At 37.9% G+C, this 24,307-nt stretch overlaps 1 protein-coding gene across 7 annotated transcripts in view; it reads right to left on the bottom strand.

Moving 5' to 3' along the window:
* RBMS1 (RNA binding motif single stranded interacting protein 1) overlaps nt 1-24,307 on the bottom strand; it is a 153,615-nt gene that overhangs the window by 3,052 nt on the left and 126,256 nt on the right. For 4 of the 7 annotated variants that reach the window (XM_068948800.1, XM_068948796.1, XM_009676133.2 and 1 more), the window contains exons 5-13: nt 23,194-23,351; nt 19,931-20,010; nt 10,912-11,027; nt 9,984-10,033; nt 9,789-9,882; nt 6,472-6,522; nt 4,264-4,374; nt 3,543-3,623; nt 2,261-2,345 (exon numbers count right to left, since the gene is read on the bottom strand). In XM_068948800.1, the coding sequence (XP_068804901.1) occupies nt 2,268-2,345; nt 3,543-3,623; nt 4,264-4,374; nt 6,472-6,522; nt 9,789-9,882; nt 9,984-10,033; nt 10,912-11,027; nt 19,931-20,010; nt 23,194-23,351 (819 nt within the window). In that variant the 3' untranslated portion in view covers nt 2,261-2,267. The remainder of the gene's footprint in view (nt 1-2,260; nt 2,346-3,542; nt 3,624-4,263; nt 4,375-6,471; nt 6,523-9,788; nt 9,883-9,983; nt 10,034-10,911; nt 11,028-19,930; nt 20,011-23,193; nt 23,352-24,307) is intronic. The other 3 variants (XM_068948795.1, XM_068948797.1, XM_009676136.2) reach the window with 1 other exon arrangement.

Genomic DNA, 24,307 nt, shown 5'->3' with positions numbered 1-24,307 from the left:
GACAGTCTGTTATTTTAAAGTTTGTGCATTTCTAGGCATGTGCTATGGCACATACAATTATAACACTGCCTTTTTTTTTGTTTTTTAAATCCCTTTGACTATTTTCACATATCAGTAACATTTTGGAAAGAAGCAATAAGGTTATTAATAAGGTTATTAAATGGATCTGCTAAAGGAAGGACACAATTATGTTTTTCTGATTGACTGCATCAACGTGCGTGAATGTGGTAGCTTTCATTTATCACTTATTTATGGCAATAGGGACACTGACTTTTAATAGGACATTCTCCAAAGTGCTGCATGTGCATTTAGAAGTTTCAGTCTGACAATAGTAACAAAGCCACAATAATTAGGAGACCACAGCACGCCCTGTATTTAGGGCAAGGAATAACTGCTTGCCAATTTCCTGCCCTTCACCTGTCTTAAAAATGTCAAGTACCAACATGTTCTAGGGACCAAAATACCGAATGCCATACTCTGAGACTGAAATCAGTTGAGTAATATTAACCTTCCCCACGTGCCCTCTCCCACTGCCATAGCCACTGCTTATATAGAACTCACTGGCTCCTACTGCATATAAATACAGGTAACAGTGCTTCTCCAAAGGATAAAATACACAGAGTATTGGCTTACAACGAGTGCACAGAGGTGCTCACGGAGCACGGTGTGCTACAGAGAGCAGATTTATAAAATGTGTCTCAGATGGCAACACATTTTATCCTCTCAGAAGACCAAATGCTGCTCCTTCTGCCTGGCCCCAGTCTATGGGAAAGATACTGACTCGCTGGTAGAGGCAGGACGTGGAGAAGACGTGCAGGATTCTGCTTCCCCGTCTACCACAGATCACTACTTGTAAGCAAGTCTTACATGCCCACAGAGAAGACTTAAGGCAAAACAAATGATTCCTTGAAAGGTGGTTGACACCAGCCCACAGCCTTGCCTTAGGGAACACGTAGAAATCACAATTTTAACACTAGGACACGGATATGGAGAATAGTCTGTGCCTTCGCTTTCTCCCAGTTCTGCAAGAAAAAGGAGGGATGCGGGCTTTCTGTAGGTGCCAGTGTTTGGCCAGACTAATATAATAAACACAGGTCATATGTTGTGCTATGTAGACAGACTGTGCCATCGGTTGAACGTGCGAAGTTTCCCAATTGATTTGTTTCTATCTTTACGTTCTTGAACATATAATAAGTTCTTATCCCAATACTGGGGATCCCAAGAGCAGTGTTGTCAAATAACACGCTTGACCTGCAAAACCAAAGGTAATGGCAAAATGCGTGTATTGTTAGATCTATGCATTTTAGGGAGAAAAATCATACAAATAGAAATTCCTAGCTCATAACTGCTTATGATTTTTGAGTACCTAATAAATGTGTGCCGTGAGAACTGTAGGAAAACACTTCTAGGAAGGCCTCTGTGCAGCAGGGGAAGCACAGTATTGCATCTGAATTTTTCAGTGTGAGGTCTTACAAAATTTGATAAAAATGTACGTAGTCAAGTTGCCTGGGTTACCAAGATCAAGTTAGAGAAGAACAAAATTCCAGAATTTTAAAAAATGGAGGATGGAGAATGAAATGGTTAGCGCAAACAGTATTTTCAGGTTGGCAGTCTACACAAAGCAAAATAGTGCATGGATAGAGTTGTGGTAAAACTAATGAATGCCTAGGGATGAAAGGCCATGCAAACAGAAACCAGGAAATTTGCAGTAGGAAAGCAAATAAGCGTGGAATCAGATCCAATGTGGGACTAGGATTAAAAAATAATTGACAAAATTCTGGAACAAACTACTACTTCCTAGAATAAAGAATGAGCAAGGCAGTCTTCAGGAGAAAAGGTCAGCAAGGATTTCTACCGGATCACCTCCCTTCCTAAGTTTGAATATCAATGGCAGAGTGCTTCCAAACCTTACATATTCCACAGAACCTAGAGGATATTAATATAAACAAATATAGTTCCCTTCAGCATTGCGATTATAGCTTTTTTGTACTAATTCACTGTTATTCTTGCATACAACAAATTAAAATAGATAATAATTCAGTTATGCTATAGAAAATTAACTCACTTCTGGAACATTTGATTCTTTTTCCTGACTTCAGACTCTGGCCATATTCAAATTAACTAACTTCTGTATCTGGCCCCAAACAGTACCGATGTTATTTATGTGATATAAAAACCATATTTCAATACAGAGTACCGTAAATTATGACCTAAAATATCTTTAAATTCACATCTTTCGCATAACAGAACCAGCCCCTACCTCACAGTTACTTATTTTGCTGATACGTATATGGAGAATGGTCACTGGATGTCTCCACTGTAACCTGCTGTTGACCACTGGCTTCCTGCAATGAAGAGGAAAAAAAGACTTGAGACATAAAATCAGGGAGCATTATCTGCAATCTGTATTTCCATGTGATTAATGGTTTTCAATTCTAAACCCTTTCTAAAATTTGTTAGGTGACGTATTCCGGATTTGAGTTGTCAACTTGGCATTGATTTATATTTAAGCAAATAAAGAAACAAAATGATCAAACCTACTTTCTATTTCTTCAGCTGCTTTGATGATAATTAAAAGCTTTGATATTATAGAAATAAAAACATAAAGGGAGCAAATAAATACTCGTGTATTTTCTATCTGCAATTGCAAACCGGCCTCTTGTTCTGACGAGCAGTGAGGAGAATGAGAGATCTATTTACCATATGTATAAACACTGTCTCTGTGTATTGTGGTGTGATTGGCAGTATGCAACACAATGAATTATAGTTGAGGCTTTGCGCATGAACCCCCAGAAACCAGGAAATTAATTCAGCTGATAGTGCTCTGATGGACAGTACAATCAGTCAACTACTGCAAGTTTTTTTCCCGACCCACATGGGGAGATGCATAACATGAACCTAGCAAGTTCTAGTGTTTTTGTACAAACAGACCTTGAAATGAATAACATTATTTATGGCCTATGGCAGAGACAGTCTAGCATTTGTTTTGAATAAAAGGGCTGCAGCTTGCCTTATCTAACTCCTCTGTTAAAGGAGTACCTTACACCTTTTTACTGGTCAGTAAGTACAAATAGTAGACAAACTACTGTCTAGCATTTAGTTTGGCTCTCTAGTTGGACTTCTAGAGGGGTCTATCCGGAAAAAGGCACGGTACCCTGAGATCCCAGCTTAAAATCAGGATTCTTTCCCAAGAGTTATAATCATGGTCTGCTACTGGAAAAGTTTGTCCACAGGAAAACTAAATGAAAGACTAAAACTACAATTCATGTTAGCATTGTTCCTACTGGAAGTTACTTTTCACAAAAGCAAAGCTGGACTGAGCTACCCTCACATGGAAGACCTAGCTGCTACAAATGCATGTCATTCTTTGGTACAAAAATCAGTTATTTTGGCTGAGAAGGACAACACTGTTATGGCTTTAATACACGTTGCATTCACAGGTCAGGTATGGTGTTAGGTTTTTATTGATACCTTTCCTAGCAAAAAAAAACCTAACATCATATTCATGACTCTTACTTCCGTCTTTTATAAAACATACTGACCTCAACAGGAACCGCTGCTGTCTGAACATGTGTATACTGGGGTATGTAGGCTCCTTGCATAGCTGTTGTGGCTGGCATGTACTAAAAAGACAGTTCATTAAGTTGAGTTAAAGCTCAATGTAAATTTAAGTGTATTCAAAATACATCAGAACCCATTATAATATTTTTAATAGATATCGAGTGTTTCCCTAAAGCAATAAACACATGAGTAAGCATTCTCTCTCCGAAATCAATAGCCTTTTCAGAAAGGTGGGATACGTTTCACTAGAGTGTTATCAAATAACTCAAGTTTAGCATTCAAACACAAAATACTATCTACTCAGAAAGGAAGGGTCTTTCAATTTAGAAGCTAGCCTGCATCTCCTTCTGGTCTAGTTTCTGTTCCACCACACTATGCATAGCTTTCAGCAACTCTGATGATCTGAAGAGTAAAAACAGCTATTGTTTCTTTTTCAGTCCAACTCTAGAGTTACTTCCTGGGTTCATTTCATTTCCTTTGATCTGTTTTATTCACTCTTAATTTTACATTTCTAATCAGTTAATAGACTGAATACAAACTACTGAATACAGTCATTTGTTTCATAAATGGAGACAGTTCTTAAAACTTGATTGGATGGAAAAATACAGACTTTTTTACCTATTGACTGTACATACACACTGTGATCTACATGCAATATTTTCCACTTGTATAAGTTCTATTTTGTATTAAATTGCTACATACTGTTCCAGTACTGCCTAATGAAAGATGACTCATCTGCTGTGTCAGAGGGCTTATCATTGATGCAGGCTGTAGTGACATGGTGTGGTCCATGGAGGGAGTCAGTACAGCACCCTATTAAGAGAGAGGCAGGAAGAAAAGGTTAGGCAACATTCAGACTTTAATTACACTCGTGATTTGAGAGTTTAAGTACGGGCTTTCCTTCCAAGGGGATATACCACAAGAATTCTCCTTAATCCAAGGCACGGATTCAGAACACTGTTAGTCTTAGGCATTTGACCTCTTTACCAAACCATGCAAGTCCATTTGCTTGGGTAAGTGCTGCATTGACTTCCTGCTGAACGTGCAACTGGAGTACAATTCATTGCAGACACCCTCTGGACAGACTTTATAAAACATCACTTTAACCAGATGCTTATTTGAAAGTAAAAATTTTCACACATTAGCAGGTACAGAGTCACTTAGCTTAAGCTTTGAAATCTCAGGCTTTTAAGAAGAAACTTACGTTTCTTATCTTTAGAAATATGAATATTTGTGATGGGGGAATTCTACCTGCACACATATGATGTTCACACATAAGACAGAGCTGCCCTGCCTTATGGCTGGTTTCAAACTTTAGAAGGGTGGGATAGCAGAACCATGTAAAAGAATCATTCTTTGTCAAAAGAATGCTAGCTACCGTGATGGTCTTTCTATCACACTTGTAACACTTTATTCTTTTTATCTCTATTTAAGAGTATGCGCAGAATTTTTAAAGACTTGAGACTGCTAAATATGCAGAGCACACCGGTAAGGTTTTGAGGGTTATCTAAAATGAAGGGCTATCAACAGATCTCATTTTACCAATCATGCTCTGCAAAAATACGTTTCCAAACTCATTGTATATATTGTTACATTTGCAGAAGTGCTGATTAAAACTGATGGAGGCTTGAAGCTAACAGAAATAATTGCAGCGTACCAAAAACCAGTGTTTTGAATGAATAACTATTCCTTAAAAAGAAAAAAAAAAACCTACAGAGTATAGTTGGAAAAACAACCACGTGACCAGGGTAGATGAAATGAGTCACAGGCACATCAAACACTAAAAGAATTTCCTGTCTGTAGACTGCAGCCTTCTCTGCAAAGCAAATGAGTAAGTCAGCACCAGTTTTTGCACAGGCCAAAACTAAACTTAAATCAGGAATCTAGATCTTTACTTTCAGCTATGAAATATAGTGTTTATCTGTGACACTAATATGCCATATAGCTTTATAACATATTTACGGGTGTCTTTCACAGCACAATTTGCAAGATGTTTTTATGAAAAATCTGTGTTGACAGAGCAAAACTAAGTTGTGTTTACCACTAAAAACAAAAATATAACAATTCAGCATGTGAGAGGATGTTCAGGTTCAGTACCACCTTCTCTATCTGCACAGGAAGAAGATGTTCTGCCAAGAAGATTTACATTCTGTAATCTGCATGGAGAGGTTAATTAATGTCAAGCCAATATCCTTTCTATATCTGGAAACAGACTTGTTTGTGGACCATAGTAGTGCATATATTAAACTGCCTGTCATTATTTATAATGCTCATATCAAGAAATCTAGTAGCTCTCAGGTACAATGGTACTCAATTGGCAAATGAAATAGATGAAAAGGAAAATATGAGCACAGATGAGAATACTTGACAGTCTGGTATAAAGATGTTCCAGCCAAAGTGCAGGGAAACTAGCATTACTCATGAGCGCGGAAGCCACAACAAGTTATGCAGCTTTTCTTAAGTGAATGCTCATAATGCCACTCACATCCCTTTATCCATCTGGCTTTCCTAAGTTATTCAGCCTGAACTATTCTAGATCCATGGTAAAAATTAGGATTTTCAATTTCAGCTACTGTTACGTACACAGTATGTAATACATCGGTACGTGCAAAGCTCTCTTCCTTTAGGGAGGAAAAAAAACGTCCTCAGTACAGTGACTTGGTAACTCTAATTGTCCTCATCACTTGACACCCTGAAGGCAGCTAACTTTTTTTCCACATAAATTGAGGCCCCAGTTCGGGTTACGATCTTTGCTTGCCTTTTCTTTTCGACCCATGATTTAATCATCATGACATAATTGTCAAGACTTCAGAAGTAATTGAGTGGGAACTGATCTATTTCCTGTTGTTTAAAATATGTAAAGTGTTTATACAGTCAGTAACACAACGAGGAAGAAACATAAAAACTTACAGGGTGCTGCATTATATATGGTTGAGGCTGCATCCAAGAAGGACTCTGAACCTAGAACAAAATTGGCATTTCATTTTTCATTTTAATGATTCCAACTGAAAATGAATATTCCAACTGAAACACAGTAACATTTTAATAAATCGTGTCAATAAGCCCCTTCCCCTGTTTACTCACTTTTTAATGAAATGGGTCACTGTGTGGAGCCACACTGATTTATATGGAAAGCTTTTTTTAATCATACCTATATCTGGAGGAATACCATCAGAAACAAGACCTTTCACAGCAGTACCCTACGTTTTCTAAAGCAAGTCTCAGAAACTTTATTAAGTACATGCACAGGGTTCAAAAAGACAGAGGTGACAGATTTCTGCTGTGCTGAAAAGTGAGGCACCCCTCTGTCTTTGAAATTCCCTTGGGAAGAAAAAAGTAGGGTCTCAATTCTATATAGCATCATTTGCCTCCTACTGTGATTGGAATAAAAAATTATTGGATTTGCAAAAGAAAAAATAATCCCAGGCATTCTGCTGTATTCTTGTTACAAGGACAATGATAGGTAGGACTCGGGAGAACTGCCATGTGTTATTCCCAAAGTACAAAAAGAGGAAGAGCTCCTCTGATGAGCATTCTTCCTTTCACAGGCAGCACATTTTCTCTCCAAAAAGCTGATTACCCAAGTACTTAAACTGAGGCAGGATGCCTAACTTTGCATGACAAGGTAAACTAAAAAGATTAAAAGATGTATTAACAGGTTATATGGTTATCTTAGCTTAAAAGAGATGGTTGTAACAGCTCTTTGAAAAATTGTGCTGTAAGAAATATTAAAGCTAAGATGGAAATGTTTCCTCTCCATCTCCTGCAGGTGCCACATGTGTTGGATAAGGCAGGACTCTGACCTACACTGTGCATGCAGAACAGACTCATCACTGCTGCCAGATGTTTAAAATCTCTTAGATGCCTCCATCCATGATTCCCAGAGTCCTGTGAACAGCACAGGTAGACAGACCTTGACAATCAAAGTGTGGTGTTTTCTGCAAGAAGGAAATATTTCTTTCCTCCTTTTGGTACTTCCTTTCAGATCAGTTTTTTTTCTTTTTGAGTCAGAAAAAGAGCAACGGGAAGTTCCAAATGGAATGGTAAAAAAGGGAAAAGACTTGAACCCTCCCTTTCCCCAGGCAAAAGCTTAATGGAAAAAATACTGGTACAGGCTGACTAAAACCTTGGCTAATCTACTCATACTATGACAGTAACTGGCTTAGTACTGTCATTTGGGTATACAAGAGTTGCAGAAACAAACACTAGCCAAAATTTTGTTCAATTTGTTTACATTTAATACGAATAAATCCAGGAACAGGTTATACCATGCCTCAAAGAAGAAAAAGTAAATCACGCTGTCATGATACATGCAGTTGTGTAGATGATAGAATGCTGCAAGTTTCAGTGAGAATGGATCAGTAATGCAGATGTGACTAATGCTCAAATTGTGAAATTCTTCCAGCCAAGAACCTCCTTCCTCCCCAGTACAGAATATTTCAGTTTGATTTTTGTTTGCTATTACTGTGGAACTTTAAACATCATGACGTTAATAACTCCAATCCTAACAATTTAAGTTCCATGCCATATATGTTGAAACACTCAGAACAACATTTTTGGCAACATACAGTATTGTGGCCCACGTATCTCAATTAGCCCAGAAAATCGGTTTTATGTTCATAAGCGACATGTTTCCATACCAACTTCCAACTTTTATTTGCATTCGGAATATGAGAGTCTAATATTGATTCATAATTTGTATTTTAATAAAGAAGAGCAGCTATTTGTACTGGAATATTTTTCCAGGTAAGAACATCCTGTAATTTTTGTATTATTCATGTACAAAGCAAAATGATTGCATATTCTGAAAAAGATAGTTCAAGCACTGTTTGCAGACCACAAACATTTTGTTGCATAAGTCACCTAGAAAAATTAATATAAAATTAATCCAGATGCCCTTTACCCCAGAGTATAGTGTTTCACCTCCTACATACTTTGTTCACGCAAGAAGTCATTAGACCTCCAAATGTTAAACTGTTCTTCTTCATGGTTCCCACCTGGAATGGGAGAGTATATGGAAATTTCTGCAAAGGAATGCTGATTAAATTGCCCACAGTGCTTCTGTTTGCCTTCCACATGCAAATGATTATCAGCATAGTAAGGCAGGAAACGTAGCACTTCTTTCTCACTAAAAAACAAAAAGCCTCCTTTCCTTCCCCTGACACAGAGGTTAAAACTTTCAACATTTAATTGTCTTTGATTATTTACTACCTGACCTGAATCACTGATATTTATTCTGTCCATGCGTTAAACAGTAAAATGCCTAGAATAACTAATCACTTGGCTTGTGATGCCTTGTGATAACTGGCATATTCCAAGCGCTAATTACTGTAGAGCCACATTAGTTGTTTTTAATGCAAGTTGTTTGTAAACTGAAATGTGCAATGACCTAAAATTAAGCACACCTAAGAGATTTATACCAAAATGCAAAAACTGTTTTATGTTATTTCTCAGCATGTTGAATTCTTTGGTAATCTCCTGTAGCGGAAGCCCAACACAATGCCTATCAAAATGAGAAGGAAAAAGACTGCTTCTCAAAAAGCTTTGGATTGGGCCCTAAGAACTCAAAATGCATATGGTGAATGTTCTAATTTGTTGTTCCTAGCAATACAACTTTTGAGTTAAAAGCACATATCTAGACCATCAAATGCTTTACTCCTAATGTGAAAATACTGCACTTGAATGCTAATATAATTTCAGTTCTGACCTCTCTTTCAAGTTTCCTTCTTTAACGTCAAGCAAGTTTCTATATTCTTCTTAGTACATCTATGTAATGCATTATTCCCAGGCTTTTTTTTGCACTGAAATACTCTGGATAAAAGTCCAAAAAGCGTGGAGAGATATTTTTGAAATGGAATTGAGTTAAGTCAGGAAGGGTTTAGATAAAGAAGAGTTATCTTAAAGATGTATTATTGACGTATGAAGAATTCTACCAATAGAAAAAAAACATACCTGACATGCAGAACTGGCTACAAATACCTGAGGCATCACCACAAATTAGAGACTTTGTTTCACAAGACACCACATATCTCATTAAATTGCTGTGCTTCCTGAAACAAGCACCCTTTTAGGAATCTGTAAGGCCTTCATTTTTATGCTATACAGCATTTAGAGGTCAAGTCATTAAAATTTAGCATTTTTGCAGAATTCATAAAATCAGATGTCACAACTGATAATAGACATAAGCTCCAATTAATCATTTCAGCTACTAAGTTCTAAATACAAACCTGGTATGTGGAAACTGGAGAAGCAATATATGGCGTAATAGATGTTTGAGTGATCATTCTGTTTGCTGTAATACTGTAGGGTGAAGGATAAAATCTAGAAAATATAGAAATATTTATTAAATGCCAGAAATGTAATAGTTTTATGCATCTTCCACAATGCAAATAATTTTGCTAGTGTGCCATTATTTGACATACCCATTTTGTAAAGCAGCTGTGGTTGGATCATAAGTGAGTGTCATTCCAGCCTTTAAAAAAAAAAAAGTGGAAAGAAAGAGTTGAAAAAATTCGTTTTATTTCTCCTACTCTTTCTTTAGCTGTATTATTTTTAGCTGAAAATTTGTCTGGAGATAGTTTATTATTTTACAGTAAGGGAAAGGATAATCAATAGAAATAATTACGCAGTAAAGAGAGTCAGTGATGTTGACTAAGAAGACAGGTTTCCAAGATCCAGTGTGAAGAACAAAATGCAATCCATGACATATCTGGCTTTAAGAACACGTGTGTGTTTGAGAGGCCGGGCATGAACACGATTATATTAGGGTGTTGTCTACAATATATTAACTATAAAATGATTGGGAAGTGCTGTTTTTCAGAAGACATGTGAATGCTGTTGTCTCATACATATGAGGTGTCTAGGCTTGAACCTATGGAAGTATTATCTTGAACATTAAGGTTAAAAAAAAAAAAAAAAAGACTGTGACATTGTTCCCACAGGAAAAAAAAAAAAAAAACTAGTGCCGCACTGCGTTTGTATGCTGTTTAAATCCGATAAAACATCACCATTTCAATGTTGCATTAACAAAAAGATTACTATAGGTGAATAAAGTTATGGCTTCTGGTAGTTTTATAGTATGAGAAATATACTTCAGGTGTATTCCTGACCAATTTGAAGGAGACTGTATTGTTTGCTTTAATTAGGTAGGATTTAATCTTTCATATTTTACTTTCTTTTCTTCTTAAAAAAGAAATAGTTATATATTTTATAGATTTGCAAACTGTCAGTTAAGAGTTGGTGGTACATACTTAATATGCCAAAGGGCCAAGCCAAGAAGTCTCAGTGCCTATCATTTTCATACGTATTCATTACTGTACACCCACACTAAAGCTTGAAAGGAGGACTTACAAGTCTCACCTCGCCTTCTCGGTGCCATGCTCTTCCATTCTGTATATATTTATTCTGATTCTGTCTCTTTTTCTGTCCTCCATCTGCAAACTTGCACAATAAAGGTTCTGCAGGAACTGAGAAGAAAGAGGGAATGTTGTTTAAAATAGTCGTTTATATACAAGTGTTCAGCATTCCAAATGAGGTATGTTTTTTAATTTGTATTTCTAATGTTTCAGTTAAATAACACAGACTCATACTAGTGCACCAATGACTGCTCCGCACAGCACAAAAATAGCTGCCACACACACAGGGAGCACCTGGAACGCCTTGTATCTTTGATTTTAAAGTACCACTCTTAAAACCTGTTGGAAAGAAACACGACCTGAATATCCTGACTGTGTGTCTGTTGCTCCGTGGATTAATGAGAATGGTCGTTCCAGTTCTGAGCTATGCAGTTCAGGAGGTACATCTAAGGAAGGCGGAGAATAAATCTGGCAAAAGGGCTTTAATATGTTTTTGAATTTTCCCTTGGAGTTTCAGTAATATCGCAAAAGGTTGGCACAGTACTTCCTTCCACTTATTCTAATCTGCAGGGTAGAGTGGGCACCCTTTATCTCCTGCCACCTCGCACTGGAAAAAATTGCCACAACTTTCCATTCCCTTTTTGTCTCTACTTTAGAAGGAGCACACAACACAACTAGAAATTCTTCAAGATTTTTCTTTTATCTTGTTTTTGTATAATGTCATGAAATGGGATCACTATACATTCTTTCAAAGATTTTACGCAACATAATCCTGACCATGACTTCGGTTTCTAATTGCAAAATTCAAGCAATCAGAAGGAAAAGTTTGCAGAGTATTCTTTCCCTATTACCCGTTTAAATTATAATAGTTTCTAACTATCTGTGGCTGAAGCACAGCTCTGCTACACCAAACCACACCCTCCCTAATCACAGGGTGGAAGCACTGTAGTGATTTGGATGGGAACATTTCTCTGCCAATAATTCCTGACACATGAGCTGTCTAAGCTTTTACATGGCACTCCTCTAGTCTTTCTCAAGTTGGAAACACCTGAATGAGACAAGGCTGGATCCGAAAACATGCACATTTCCAAGCGCGCATTAAACACATAGCATTAGGTAGAAAAAAACAAAACAAAGCAACAACGCAGAGTAAAATAGTAGCATGCCTATATCATGCACCAAAATCTGTTGGTTCTTGCGTAGGTCAGAATAACACTAAATATTGGAAACCTCAGGGGACTGATAGCCTGGCAAAGAGCCTGCCTTTTAAACTATCAGCTCAAATCTGACATAGCTGCCACTGGTCCAGTCATCACTGGTTTTGGCTGGCATATATAAAATACCAGCTCCGGCTCTACTGGGAAAACACCCGCTTCATACCTAACACACTTCTTGAGAGCCTTCTGTGCAAAAGATGAATGGACTCAGAGACAAAACTTGTAGGTGGCCCCTGGTCTCATCTCCAATACTGACCACACATCTGTCAGAGACTTGTCCTGCTGCAACTGCTGTGCTGTTATTTGGTAGTCAAATAACTTTATAACCTCTGAGAGTCAGACTTCAGTACTAAACATGACAACCAAATTAATTTAGAATGGATTACCTTACACAGAGTGGTAATTAAAATCCTATACTCATAAAATAAACTGGGGAAAGGTTAGGCTGACGACACTGGAAAAACACTAGAGACCTATGAAATAGTGGAGTAAACCCACAATGAATAACAGAAACCCTAAAATAGGAGGCAGAAACCAGAGAACATTCTACCACTAAAATTCTGCGTTGCTGAGGGGATTGTTTGTAATACCCGATTTCAGCTTTGTTCTGGATCCTTCGGTCGAGAGAAGTAACTTCTGTCTTAGCGTATTTGGGGGAGAAGGGCACTATGTCAATATACCAAAGGCTACTTTGAGGCTGTTTTATCAAAGCTAGATTCTAATAACCTCACTCGTATCACACAGCATTCAAATATATCGTTCGAGGGAAATAAGTGGAGTTTATCTGGAAGGAAAATATTATTCCGTATGGTTAAAGATATCAGGTTCTGGCCCTAAATTATTTTAAGCCATGATTTTATGTGGTGAGGGGTTAAAAAAAAAAAGTCAAGGGAAAGCTGATATCCAACTATTTAACTACCTACCTAAGATGAAAAAAACTACTCCTCAAGTTGAGTATTTATCTTTGGTTAATTACGACTTATTTCAAATCATCTGGTATTGTGGGAAGCAGATGCAACTTCCAAAATATATAGTATAAAATTTGGATGAAGTCAAAAGAAATTGGCTTGAAAACGGCATATAAAGGCATCAGAAAATGCATACATGATTCTAGCCATCTGATTCTGTATTATAGCACTCATAGGTAGTAAATACTTTATTTAAAGCTGCACTATGTTTTCATTAAAAATCCCCAGGGTGGGTTGTATAAAACTTCTTTTAAATGGTCACTGCGGGCTTACATTTGCCACCATCGTCTCAAGATAAAGATAATTTATTTTAAAAAGTCGGAGCAAATCTGCTTAACTGCTTGAATAACATGATCGAGGAAAGAATCTTTAAGAATAGATATGAATTTTTATCAATTGGTAACTGAAAATAACTAAATTTTAAATGATGAAACATCTTCTGTAGTGCACTGGAAACACTCTTCTAGGAAGTTTAAAAAGAAAGAAAAACGGAAGAATAATTACCCACACGTATTGGATTGTGTATATACAATATCCACTACCTGCAGCAATGAAAAAAAACAGGCATCAGCTTGTGATTTGCCAGAAGTTTGTGCTCCATGTTACTGAACACAGATCAGGTCATGGGAACCCTTGTGCTCCTGACCTTCCAGCTTCTCTCGCTCATCCCTGCGCCTCTGAGCGAAGCCAAACGCCGCGGCCGTTCCAGCTCGCGTCCAAGAACAAAGCAGCCCCTCTCCGCAAGGCCACCAGCTGCTGCGAGCGCTGCGTCGCGCTCCCCTGCCTTCATCCCGGCCCGAGATCCCAGCGCCGACAGCGAGGGCTGCTGCCACCGAAAGCCTGTCTGTAATTTTTGACTGTTCTATCACGCTTGTGGCCTGAGTACAACTACCTTCGTTGCCCTGAGAGCACAACAACCGACAGTCATCAGGGGGAGATTCATAGGAAGGAGATAAAGACCCTCACAGGAGCTGAGCATGATCCATTGATCCCCCTCGCCCAGAAGAATGAACGTAGTCTCTTCAGAACTCAAATCTGAAATGTACTTCTTCAGCTTAGCTTTCCTCATGTCTTTCACAAATACATATTTTCTCTCCTGTACCTACACACACGTATATATTAGAGATATATAAACAAAACAACAACAACAACCCCTACAGACCAGCCAAGCAATCTTTTTTATGGTCCAGGAAGGAAGGGAGAGTCATTTTTATTGTGTAACTGTTGGGAAGCGTGCAGGCCCAGGGATGCAGGGGACCATTAATCACTCACTGATTTGTCTGCCTGTGCAAGGCAGAGAGAGGCATAGTATAAACATTCTTAGTTGCATTCAGGATAGAAAAATAATGGTGGCTGATTTAAAAGGCTACAATTTACAGCAGTTTTATGCTTCTACAGCCGCGGCAACATGTTTAAAATGCCCACTCTGCTGACACTTAACAAACCACAAAACACTTAGTAGTACGTAGAGCTACTGCCACCAAGGCGTTCTGTAACCTTGTGCTCTTCACTGGTTTAACACCAACTCAGCGCTTTAAAACCTGACCGTGGAAAGTGCTGAGCATCTCCACTTGCCCTGAATCACCCTCCTCTAGAGCTAATGTTTTAACAGAAGAAAAGATGTATGTGGATGCAATGTCAGTCTAGAGAGTGAAGCGACAGGCTTTGACAGGAACGTAGATACTTCCCTGTTGTACGTACACGTACCCATATTGTACACACATGTACAGCCGAATTCAGCCTTGGTTTGCTCAGTGTCTACGCAAATACGTAACGGGTGAAACTGTGAAACGCAAGAACAAAACTGATGTTCTTGTATCGGACTGAACGTTTGCATTCTTGACTTTACACGGCTAATTTCATCAACATTTCAATAAACTGCTTTTCACATATTAATACAACAAAATAGTTTTAAATAGCATTCTTTTAATCAGTTTTCAGCTAAACTGCATTTTTTAGTGATTTTCATTGCATATTTCTGAGTGACAAAGCATATGGTACTAATGAATTCTAACATTAAAACATGACTTTAATGATACAGCAAGTCTGTATGGCTAGAAACTTTTGCCAAAAGCTCTGGGAATTAAAAAAGTTGTGCAACCCCAGATCTCAAGTATCAGTAGCTTTACATGTTTAAGCAGAAACAAAACATGTCCTCCTCACCATCCTAATCTTCACTTAAATGCAGTACTCAAGGTTACATTTCTTTAATAATTTTAGCAGTGTCATAGGAGTATATTTTGAGCAGTTATAAGTAGGATTATTTTTTCTGTTCCAATGTTTCTCCTTAAAACTAAGCAGCAACCATAAACTATGGGAATTAGAGCACTGAGAACTTCAAATTGTTGATCTAATGAGTAAAATCTTGGCTCTGCTGACTTCAGTGAGGCAACCGGGACTAACAGCACTGTGACCTCTTGATACCCTTTAGGTTTTCAGACTGTGGTTCACGGATTATTTCTAAAGGGTCTGTGAAAGATGACTAAGAAATGTTAGCTCACTGTCAAGAGGCTTAAATTCAATATACAGGGTTCTGTAGCGCTGGATACTTTTTAGAGGTAAGCGGATAAAAAAAGCTCAGAAATGACTGCCACAGGATAACTATTACATTTTCATTCCTCTCCTGCAGTAGATGCTCAAGATCAGAATCACTTCAAAGAGCAGTGTCTACTGCACCTAGTGTACCTTCTCCTGGTCTGCAGTCAGCAGCATAGGAGCAGGGCTCTCACAGTTGTCTTTAGTTTCTTCACTGGAACAGAATCTGAGGGATCAAAATCTTTGCAGTAAGTGGGAAGAGAAGGATGAGTCATGGGTAACCTGGCACTATTAGGTCATCACCATAGCCCATCATTATTGCAGCAAGAGTAAAAATGCTGCAGGATGCTTAGCAAAAATGCTCTCCACTTTACTCCTATTAAAACAACAACAACAAAAATTGCAGAAGTCATTTTTCATTAAACTAAGTATGACAGAATCCATAAAACCTTTATAATAGGCATAAAGCTTTGGTAACTTCGTAACCTCTATATTCTTCATTTTAAAGGTAAAATGGTGTAAATGAGACAAATACACTCAGAGTCTGCACACCATGGGGATTTTTATTCCCACATAACTTGATGAGTCCTCACATATTCTACAGTACAATTGCTACCACCACTTCAATTTCTCTATTTTCTCCCTTTTCTCATTTTTTCTCTCTATTGCTTTCTCATTTTCTGGCATATTAATTGTTTATGAATTTATTCTCACACATTATCATGTAGCTGCATGCAACTGTGATAGGGAGAAAATGCCTTTTGTGATTTTGGCCAGGAGTTCATTTACACAATTGTTATGAGTCCAACACAAAATAAAAACATAGTGACCATTAGGTAAAAATTTTATGGGAGGGAGTCTAAGCACGCTCTCTTTGCCCTCACCGCTCATCCTCTGTGTCCTGGCTCCTTACACTAGTCTCTGCTTCCTCCAGTACACCTCATGAGGTTCACGTTTCACAGGACAATTGAAAAGCTTTAAATATCACATCATTCAGTAAAGACAATAGTTCTTAAAAGAGAAGCATAGAACTAAGCAAGATTGTAATAGTAATGTAATAATCATGTAGCAAAAAGGGGTAGGAAATAAAAAAAGCAAAGTTCTGAGAGAAACAAACAAAATGTCATATTCCACAAAACAGAAATAGTATTACAATAACTTACGTGACAAAACACACAATCCAGGACTAGAACAAACACTGAAACTAATATACTGCTCCTAGGAGTTTGAGAATTATACCAGCTTGCAGCGGATTTGGAATTGCTCTCTGAGCTAACCTTCCTTTTTGCTGACTGAAAACAAACACGGACACACTAAATATATTTGAAAATATAAATATATATGAACATATTTTTCATTAAGCTAATACGGAGTGGGGAAATAAAGTCTAGGTAGGTTGGTACATCCGGGTTCAGCTTCATCAGCATTCAGTGTGAGAAACCTGTCACTCAAAAAATCTACAGTCAACGCATTTGTGAACCCTACGCACTGCCTTAGCCCTCTCACATTCATAGGTTTACTCTTCTCTGTTCTCATACTCCCCAGGTTTTACCTGTGCTTTTCTGTAACTGTGTTTAACCCAATCTTCCATTGAAATCCAAACTTAGTTAAAATAACAAAGCTGCATTATGAAAGCATGTTTTTGTTAAACAGATGTTCTTCCTCCCACACCTATTTCATTACAGGCCCTTCTCTCCTACCCTCCTCATCCTGATAACAGTGTTTTTATTGCCAGCTCCCTTTGCTGATTTTAGCCAAGTTTCTAGGACACAATGTTTTAATTTAAACATAGTTCCATTTCTACAGTTTTACTTCGCATGTATTTGAACTTGCTCCTCCATAACCCCCAAAAGATGCTAATCTATTCCAAAACATTCTCCTAGCCTTTGTTTGTGCAAGAGCTTTCCCGCTGCATCCACGTTCTGCGTGCAGGTAGTCTAAGACCACGGTTGCCTCATGACTCTGCTCCACTGTTTGGCAGCCTGCGGTGTCTTATCGTGTGCAAGCTGCACCCTGCTGTAAGGCTGCTCTGCTGGAAACACGCCTGCCCTGTGGTGAGGAACTCCAGCAAGAATGTGAGCGCCAGAAAGACTGCTGCAAGGAGCCACGCAGCTTCACAGCACCAGCTTTCAAAAGCATAATTCAGGCTGTAAGCAATTCAACAAAACCGAGGGTCTTTAATGAACTAGTTTCTCACAACTCCCTTATACACCTACTTATTTGTAAAACGCACAGTAGAATGCCAAGCGTTTTTCAGCGTCACGGAGGGTGCGACTCATCTCACTTAACTGACTTTCAGACATTGAGGGTTATCTGTTTCTGAGCTACTCGTCTCGATGCTCTCTGCAACCAGTGGTGAGAGATAGCTACCTTCAGACATGATTCATCCCACTCTGAGACAGCTGCCAGCAGAGACACATTGGTCTCTGGAGGTGTGTGCTTCTTTACATTTTTTAGACAGGGAGCCTAGATGACTGCTTTGATGTGGGCAGGAAAGCATTAGAAGTTAAAGTCAGGGAGGTAGATTACATCCAGAGACCCTTCTTTATTTTCTCCTTTCTGACATTCACCAGTTCTGGGCAAATTTCTTGTCCTAATTAATCACACTTTTACAGTAGTTCCTTTCCTCCACACTCTGCAGAAATCATTCTCATAATTCTGTGCAGCAATTTATTATTTCTACCTGCTAGAACCTGATAATACAAGGGTGTAACTCCAGCTTCGGCAATGGCCCACCAGCACAGAGTATGATCAACAATGATACGCTTGACAGCTTGCTCATTGAGGACGGGATAATGCAAGTGTGAATACAAATGAACAAACTAAAAAGCACTAATAAGAGGTCCTGTTAACAGTTTTTTTACTGGCTCTAATTGAGTTTAAACCCCTATATGTTAATTTGAACTCTTGGTTTCCCCATACTGTTTACTTGTAATTATGTCCAAGCCATAGCAGCGCTACAAAAATAATCACCAAGGGTGGATCACAGCACGATCAGCATTCAGTGAAAATCATTCCACGATCTCCTTGCCCCTAAAGGGATTTTCCATCTTATAAAAACACAGACTGCTAAATATATGAAATAGGAAAACAAATGTTACAGCCCCATCTATAACATCCGAAGTTTTAACTAAATAATCACAGCCTCAGCAATCCATCCCAGCGCAAAGGGTCTGCAAAAGCCAGTGAAGTGAAAACCCTGCATTAGATTAGCGCTGGTGAAGGGAGTGGTTTCCTGTGCTCTGAAGCAGCCTTCCATCCCTACCGCAGCCCAGACCGCCTCAAACTGGAGCAATCTTCCAGGGACGAGGCATGTATGCAGCTTTACAAAACAGGCTACATTCTTTTCTGCCTGCTGATTGCTGCTTTCCTTTGCCTATGTTCTCTGGGTCAGGGTCTGACTATGGAAAACGTGTCACCAGTGGGATGAAGGTGGCTTCAGTAAACGCATCAGCAACGTAAACTGCAGAATTCCCCCTCGGGATCCTCAATAAAATAGTTACCAAAAGAAGCCTGGAATCTTAGGCACCTATTCTTTCCTCATTTATTATCCTGTTTTCTTTCTATTTTATTCTGCGGCTCTGAATTTCCTTTCCTGATTTTTGCGTGTTTATGGAACATGCCTTTTGTTTCTTAAAAGTAGTGCTGACAAAACAGCCGAACTGATAAGGAACTGGTGTGATGACGAAATTACACTATGGAGTGTCTCTTCATTTTGCCTTGCACACTGTTTCTAGAACTAGCAGTCTTTATCTATCTCCTTTCATCTTCCTGAAGAACCTCAAAGCCTATTTTGACATGAGAGTAAAATATCCCAAAGAATGAAAAGGCATAAAGGAAATGCTGCAGAATCTAATTTGCCATTTTCAAAAGGACTTTGGAAAAATCATCAACAGATGGCAAAAGTAGTCCATTTTTTTCCTCTTAAAAAAAAAAAAATTGTCCATGGACAATCAGCCAAATTCTGTTCTGATGCATGTACAACACATACTTGTCTCCTGACTTCAACTTGGAATATGTGGGATGTAAATTTGTGCATAGCCGGCTTAAGGCATGTGAGCTGCTTGCCTATTTGCTAGAGGAGAACAGAACCAGATTTCTAGAAAAAGTTCACTGTAGGAAAATGATATACTGTATTCCAAGCGAGCAAGAATTACTGTCATCCAACAAGACAGTTTAATTTTAATAAGCCTACCTTTGAATGAGAAGTCAGATAAAACAATCAGCATGACAGGCTTCCACTATATAGGCGGTAACCCACTCACACATGTTGTTAGAAATACATACAACATACCAGAAACTCCTGCTGGTGTCTTTATGAATTTTCCATTAAAATGAGCAATCACTGCTTCACATTTTTCTGTTGATTCCATTCTATAAAAACAAAGAATAATTTACATAAATTAAATGCTTAGCCAGATTCCACGTTTGCAATTTTTTTAGTCTATTGCTTGCTTTTTATCTCTTCACTTTTGCACCTTGCTTTCCCCATGTGTGAGCAATAGACAAGATGCTTTTAAGAACACACAATTTCAGAAAGGTAAAACTAAACTGAATGAACATTTTACCCAAGATGAGGCCAAAGTCAATACCAAACTGCAAATACAATACTTGTATTTATTTAAAGATTAGGTAGAGCATAATTTGGACAGCTATAGTACAAAGTCCTATGCTGTCTTGAAGAAAGCAGAAAGATTGATACATAGTCATTCATAATTCAGTCTTTGGCTTCTACGATACATAGAACAAATGTTAATGCCACTTTTGATAGAGGATTCTGCAGTGTCTATAAGGTTTAAGAGCAATAAACCCAAATATAAATATGCCTGACTACCCAAACTACCTTGGAAGCTTTTAGTTTACATCTTAACTTACCTCAGCTAAAATATCACAATTAAATGATGTAACTGTCCCTTATTTTGTTATCTCTAAGTAACCTACCAGTTTGGTAGGTAACTAAGCTACCACTTTGGACTAAATTGGAACTCATGACTGAGAGTAAAACAAAATTTCCTTTAAAAGGAGAATATATGTTAAAGTTGTCTGCAAAATGATGTCTGGCTAATAACACTAACAGAGATTTTCATTTGCTCCTTGACTTTCTATAACGCAGATCCACAAACAAGGCCCAATGACCTTAGCAGCAAAGAAGCAGTCCTAAAAACGTGTAGGTCTTTGCACTTTTCAGTTCTGATAGCATTTCTGCAAAGGCCCTAGGAAATGTATTCACAGACAACAAGCAGAATCATCAAAATGGCAGACCAAACAAGAAATTTTCTTCATAGTTTCAAAAATGTTTCTAGAGAACTTGCAGAAGTTCTGGGTTGTTGGATCTGAATCAAAGAAATCTAATTTTTTCTCTTTCTCTCAAAACAATGTAATTTAGTCTCAGACTCAAGTCTGGGCTTGATAAAATATACTACTCCTTATCAACCTAATAAAATGCTCCTGAAGGCAAGAAATGAAAATCTTTATTTCATGTCTACATGCTTTGTGGACATTCCTAATCTTAGCTAACTTTCATCCAATAATGTTCCAATACGTTCCTTGCAGAAGAGTAGAAAATCTGAGTAGAAATCATATCAACAGCTTGTTCTAAAAACTTATTAGTATAATACAGAACCTACTGAAAAAATATTCACTTTTAAACTAATCTCTTAAAATGCTTTCAATACAAACAAGGTTTTGGATACACACAGATCTTTTGGACTTTTGCAGAGAATTTAAAAACTTTTCTGGCTGTACTGGAATAAAGCTTTCCTTAAATACCTCTGATTCAAGGGAAAGTCCGTTAGCAAGTCTGGAAAGAAAAGACAGCACAACTTTGCAATACCTACAGTATTTTAAACACAGATACTACTGGATTCTGCCCTTCGCACTACCAAAAAGTGAATGCTGCATTTGAGGGAAAATATCAGTATTTTCAAAATGAGTACATATAATATGTGAATATATACTCACTTTGTAAGTCATCCAAAAACACACACACATTTTGTTTATAGTTGTATGGAGTTCACACTCAAATATTTGTACATATGCTCATATAAAAAATAAAAGCTACAAGTATATGAATGAAATAAAAACGTCAAATTAACCTTTCACCAAAGATACGGCAAACATTTATTATTTATTTAAAGGGGAGAGGAAGAAATCTAGGTAAAAATCAAGCTCACTGGTTTTGTAGTCTTAAGTAATTAACGATATCTCTTCCCAGTGTTTCTAGTTTTGTTCCTTTGTTGTTTCTCTCTGAAACAGGCCAGTTTGCTAGGCAAATAAATGATTTCAAGGAAAAAAAAAAATCGAAGTCCTGTGAACTTCCAATAGCCAATTCACAGTGAGACCAATCCCTGAAATTTCTGGCTTCATCAGGAAACATAATTTGTTCAGTTCTTCTTCGTGTACTAATTTTAGATTTTGCTGTTTTTTCAAACATAGAGCTACTGTCATACTGGCTGAATATCTGAATTATTGGAATTTGATTGTTGGCAGAGATTTTATAAAATACTTTTGAGAATCCCAAATCTCAAATCCCAATTGCACAAAGCATGCCTCTATTTTTGATAATAGAAATATTCAATTTAAAGCCTCCAAATTGTGATTACCGTGCCATCCTAGGTTTAAAGCAGGACTTAATCAGGCATGGGAAAATACTAGAAGTATGCAGAAAAAACCTTTGATGAAGAAACCCCAGAGCAAATGTCTGTATTAACTAGAGAGAAGGTGGATGCACATGGACAGTGTATTTGGGAGGTGTCTACTTATCTATGGAAAATACTTTTTCTTGTTGATTTGGGAGAAGTATTTGACTGAGCTGTGAAATATTTTAAGGTGAGATTTACTGTAAGTGTATAAAAATATTTTCATTCCCAAATGACAGCATGTTAACGAGCCAGAAAATTCAAAGGACTGACGTTTGAAGAGTGATGATGAGTTGATTTTCTCAGAGGAACTAATGAAAAAAAAAAAGTTCTTCCTTATGGTCTTCTGTCTGAAATTCAAGACTCAAAAGCCAGAAATGCCACAGCAGAAGTTTCTTCCCCTCCTTCTTAGGAAGGCTACTCCCCCCCGTGTTTTTGAGGAGTCCACATTTAGCAAAAATAAAGATCAGTTAACCTAGGTTTAACTGGTGACACGGTTAATGGGCTTGAACCCCAGCCACAGGGTTAGACCACGCCAAAGCCCTGCATGACTCTTGCTTACTGGTTCAGGGACAGTGGAGAAAGGAGAAGTACAATGAAGAGGAGGAAGCTATGGAGAGTGAACTCTTTACCCTGGATGGTTGCTCAGTAAGAGTAATAGATGCAGATTTAGCCATGTAAGAGAGCTGAGACGCAGCCATAATAGCTTAAGCAAAGGATAAACTAACAAAGTCCTGTTGGTATCTCTGTTTAGATCCCCGTTTCTTTAAAGGTTTGGTCACTTTCTATAATTTCTGCCTTTTCTACCTATTCCAGATGAAATCCTGAATTACTGGGAAAAGTTTTGTTTTTTAAAATACAGAATATAGTCTTCTTCTAAAAAGAGAAAAAAACAGTGCAGCTAATGACACTGAAGTACCTCGCAAAGCCAACACCACGGCTTGTCCCACTTGAGTCACGCAGTATCCTTGTAGAGATAACCTGCCCAAATGGTTTAAGCATGTTCTCAAGCTCCTGCTCATCCATCGAAAGTGGCAAATTGGAAATGTATAAGTTAGTTGGATCTTGCTCTTGTTGCTGAAACAGAATTAAAAACAACTGTTTAGCTCAATACATTGGAAAGACATGTTGAACATAAAGGAGAACAACAATTCCCCTTTCTAAAGGCTGCTCTTCCCTAGCATTAGCAATCTCCATCTTCTGTCATTGTATACAGCCTTCAAAAGAGAAGCTCTCCTCTTCCTTAGAAACTGCTAACAATTACATTTTTAAAGTGGCGATAAAGATGAATAATTGACCATTTATATTCTATATTACAACTTTAGCTTTAAGGCTTTCTGCAAAGAAAAAGAAAAAGCAAAAACAACACAAAGGAAAGAACTTAGCAGACAGCAAATATCACACAGATGGAAAAGAGCTAAAAGAAAAGCTAGATGTAAATTAAAAAGAGAAAAGATTGGAATGAGAATATGTAAATAATAGGGGAAAAGGGAGAAAATGCATTCAAAAGTACATACGTTGCCAAAATATTACCATAAAAATAGGCTGATATACACAAAAGTGAGTGGGGCACCATCTTCTCCCGCACATGAACGTTTTTGAGTTTTCATCAAACTTTTACATTATGTATTGAGACAATACAAATGTCTTCCAAAAACTTTCTCTAGCAACAGTCAAAAAGATAGAGGAGGACAGTCAGCAGGCGAGTGATTAGGGCTTTTATTAGATATAGGAGATAAATATAGAAAAATCTTTGTAATACCCCTAACCATATGACTGTTCTTTTTTTGTGTGTGTGATCCGTATGTTTAACACGAAATTCCCTCTTTGACCCAGGAAACGCTTTTGCTGAAATCAATCATTTCCAGCGTTTGTCTCTGGATTCTCCAGCTCCGGCTAGGGATGCATCTCTGGCACCTCTCTCCTACTGCTGGCCATGCTCTATGATGATACATCCTGAATCTAGGAAGACTACGCAGCTTGGACTTACAGTTGTGCAAAACCTTGATGAACATCAGTGCGGCTCCCTGTAT

The sequence above is a fragment of the Struthio camelus genome, chromosome 6, assembly GCF_040807025.1.
Source record: "Struthio camelus isolate bStrCam1 chromosome 6, bStrCam1.hap1, whole genome shotgun sequence".
Taxonomy (NCBI): Eukaryota; Metazoa; Chordata; class Aves; order Struthioniformes; family Struthionidae; genus Struthio; species Struthio camelus.
Note: the sequence above shows the minus strand (reverse complement) of the source record. Positions and strands in the feature narration are given on the sequence as shown.